This window comes from Triticum aestivum, chromosome 4B (assembly GCF_018294505.1).
Source record: "Triticum aestivum cultivar Chinese Spring chromosome 4B, IWGSC CS RefSeq v2.1, whole genome shotgun sequence".
NCBI classification, from domain to species: domain Eukaryota; kingdom Viridiplantae; phylum Streptophyta; class Magnoliopsida; order Poales; family Poaceae; genus Triticum; species Triticum aestivum.
Genome location: NC_057804.1, coordinates 239,077,529 through 239,079,644, shown reverse-complemented (window position 1 = coordinate 239,079,644; position 2,116 = coordinate 239,077,529). Strand labels below are relative to the sequence as shown.

The 2,116-nt window shown below is 56.9% G+C and overlaps 1 protein-coding gene across 1 annotated transcript in view; it reads left to right on the top strand.

Annotated features, from left to right (window-relative positions):
* The first annotated feature begins 1,074 nt into the window (after positions 1-1,074).
* LOC123091891 (protein HUA2-LIKE 2) overlaps positions 1,075-2,116 on the top strand; it is a 38,924-nt gene continuing 37,882 nt past the window's right edge. Inside the window, exon 1 of the mRNA XM_044513512.1 lies at positions 1,075-1,441. Coding sequence (XP_044369447.1) covers positions 1,316-1,441 — 126 coding nt within the window. The 5' untranslated portion in view covers positions 1,075-1,315. The remainder of the gene's footprint in view (positions 1,442-2,116) is intronic.

The window sequence follows — 2,116 nt, the reverse complement described above, 5'->3', positions numbered from 1 at the left end:
GGTACATCCAAATCCCACCATGATTTTTCCCTTCCACCTATTTTTCTTCAGTCAACAGTTCTTCTCCACCTTGCATGATTCTTTTCTTCTTGGTAAAGATCTTCCTCTTCCTGATTTGTGGAGTCATGCCTAAGCAATCCATCGGCCTATACGCTCACACGTGATCCAAATGAAAAGAAATGACCTAGCCTAGGTCTATCCTTTCTCTCTTCGTCTTTCCACCTGTGGTGGCGAATAAAAAAGGACAACGACATTAGGGTGGTGCTAGGGACAGGGAGGTGAAGTACGATGTAAAGGATAGAAGGCGATATAGGAAAGGTCAGGTGAGCGTCATCTGGTTTTAAAAGAGAGAACTCCAGCGAGAAATGTCCCATTACGACAGAAAACCGAGCAGGAAGGGGAGGTCCTTTGGGCTATAGCTGGCCAAACGGGCCGGCCCGGCCCATCCTAATCGTGCCTGGCACGGCCTGGCCCGCCGAGGCACGATTATTATACGGGCCGTGCCGTGCCAGCTCGCGTGCTACAGCCTGCAGCCCAGGCACGACCCATATGCTAATCGGGCCGGCTCACTGGCCCGCTAATCTGCCTTCTATTTTGCGCACTGAGCGTTTTTAGCCTATTTTTACCTATTGGGCCACATTAGGATACATAAAAAAATAAAATAAAAAGATAATCGGGCCGTGCCGTGCCGACCTGCGTACTCGGCCTTCAGGCCCAGGCACGGCCCCTGGCGTGCCGCGTGCCGGGCCTGGCCCGTTTAGCACGTGTCATGCCGTGCCTGGCCCGTGTCGTGCCGGCCGTGCTACCGGGCCGGCCCAACTATCCCGGCCCGTTTGGCCACCTATACTTTGGGCAAAGGCAAGAGTGCGTTGTGGGGTGTTTTTTTTTGGGCCGCGTGTTGCAGAAAATATGGCGAATAGTGCGGACAATCATATTCGTCACACATATATATGGAATTTTGGCCTATAATACCGGATGCCCTTTGATATTCAAACACGTTCCGCACGTGTGAATAAGAGATGAGCTTCAACCTTGAAGACCATCTTAAACATTTCTTTGATTCATTTATGTGCATTCTAGCCGGCAGCAACTCACGAACTAAAAACTAGGAGAGCAGAAGAGAATGATAAAAATAAGTAAAATTCCTCTTCCCCTCGCCGCTGCCTGCCGCCGCCGTTGTTGAAGCTAAAGGGAAGAGGAGGGGGAGGACGACCACCGGGCGCCCTGCTGCCGCTACACAGCCTAGTGAGCTGTGCGCTAACCGCCGCCCCGGAGGCGGTGGCGGCGCTGTGGCCGGCTGGTTGCCGGGAGATCGATGGCGCGGGCGAGGAGGAAGCGCGGCGCATCTACGGCTGCCGCAGCGGCGGCGGCCGCGGCGCAGTGGAAGGTCGGCGACCTGGTGCTCGCCAAGATGAAGGGCTTCCCCGCGTGGCCAGCCATGGTGAATTTGGGCTTCTTTCTCATCTGTAGCCTCGTACGCAGTTGCCCGGGTAGCCTGTGGCTTGCGAACTCGGGTTAGCTTGCTTAGGGTTTCGTTCCAAGGTGGAAGGCGCGCCTTGTGGGACCTGCCATGCTGCCATTTTGGCCAAATCTTAGGTTTTTCGATGGCCTCTTGCCCTGATTTGATTGTTTTAGCTGTTAACCTGTTCTAGTTTTGTGCTTTTCTTGCCGCTTACCAGTGAGATTTGGTACGCACACGGTTTAGGATACGGAAAAATGGATCTTTGAATCAGAGAAGCTGTTTCTTGTTTCATTTTCCCGAGCTTAGGCACTCAACAATCTGGACTTTCGCTCGCGCCGCTCCCGCGAGCGGCCCGGCAAAACCCTAGTCTGTCGCCGCCGCCTTCCACACCTTCGCCTCCCTCTCCCTCGCCGCCGCCAGGGGACGGCGCCAGGCAAAGCCTGTGCGTGCGTCAGCGGCGGCGGGGTCCTTCCCTCCCCATGAGGCGTGGGCGGCGCGGGACGTCCGGCTTCCGTGGTGGCGCGCGTGGCCAGGAACGGTGTGCAGTCGAGTGGATCGGGCGTGGGGGCGGCCAGGAGAGGGCGGATCTGGCGCCGGCGAGGGCGTGGCGCGGCCTGCCGCGAAGGCGACCAGGCGAGCGGATCTGGCGCCGGC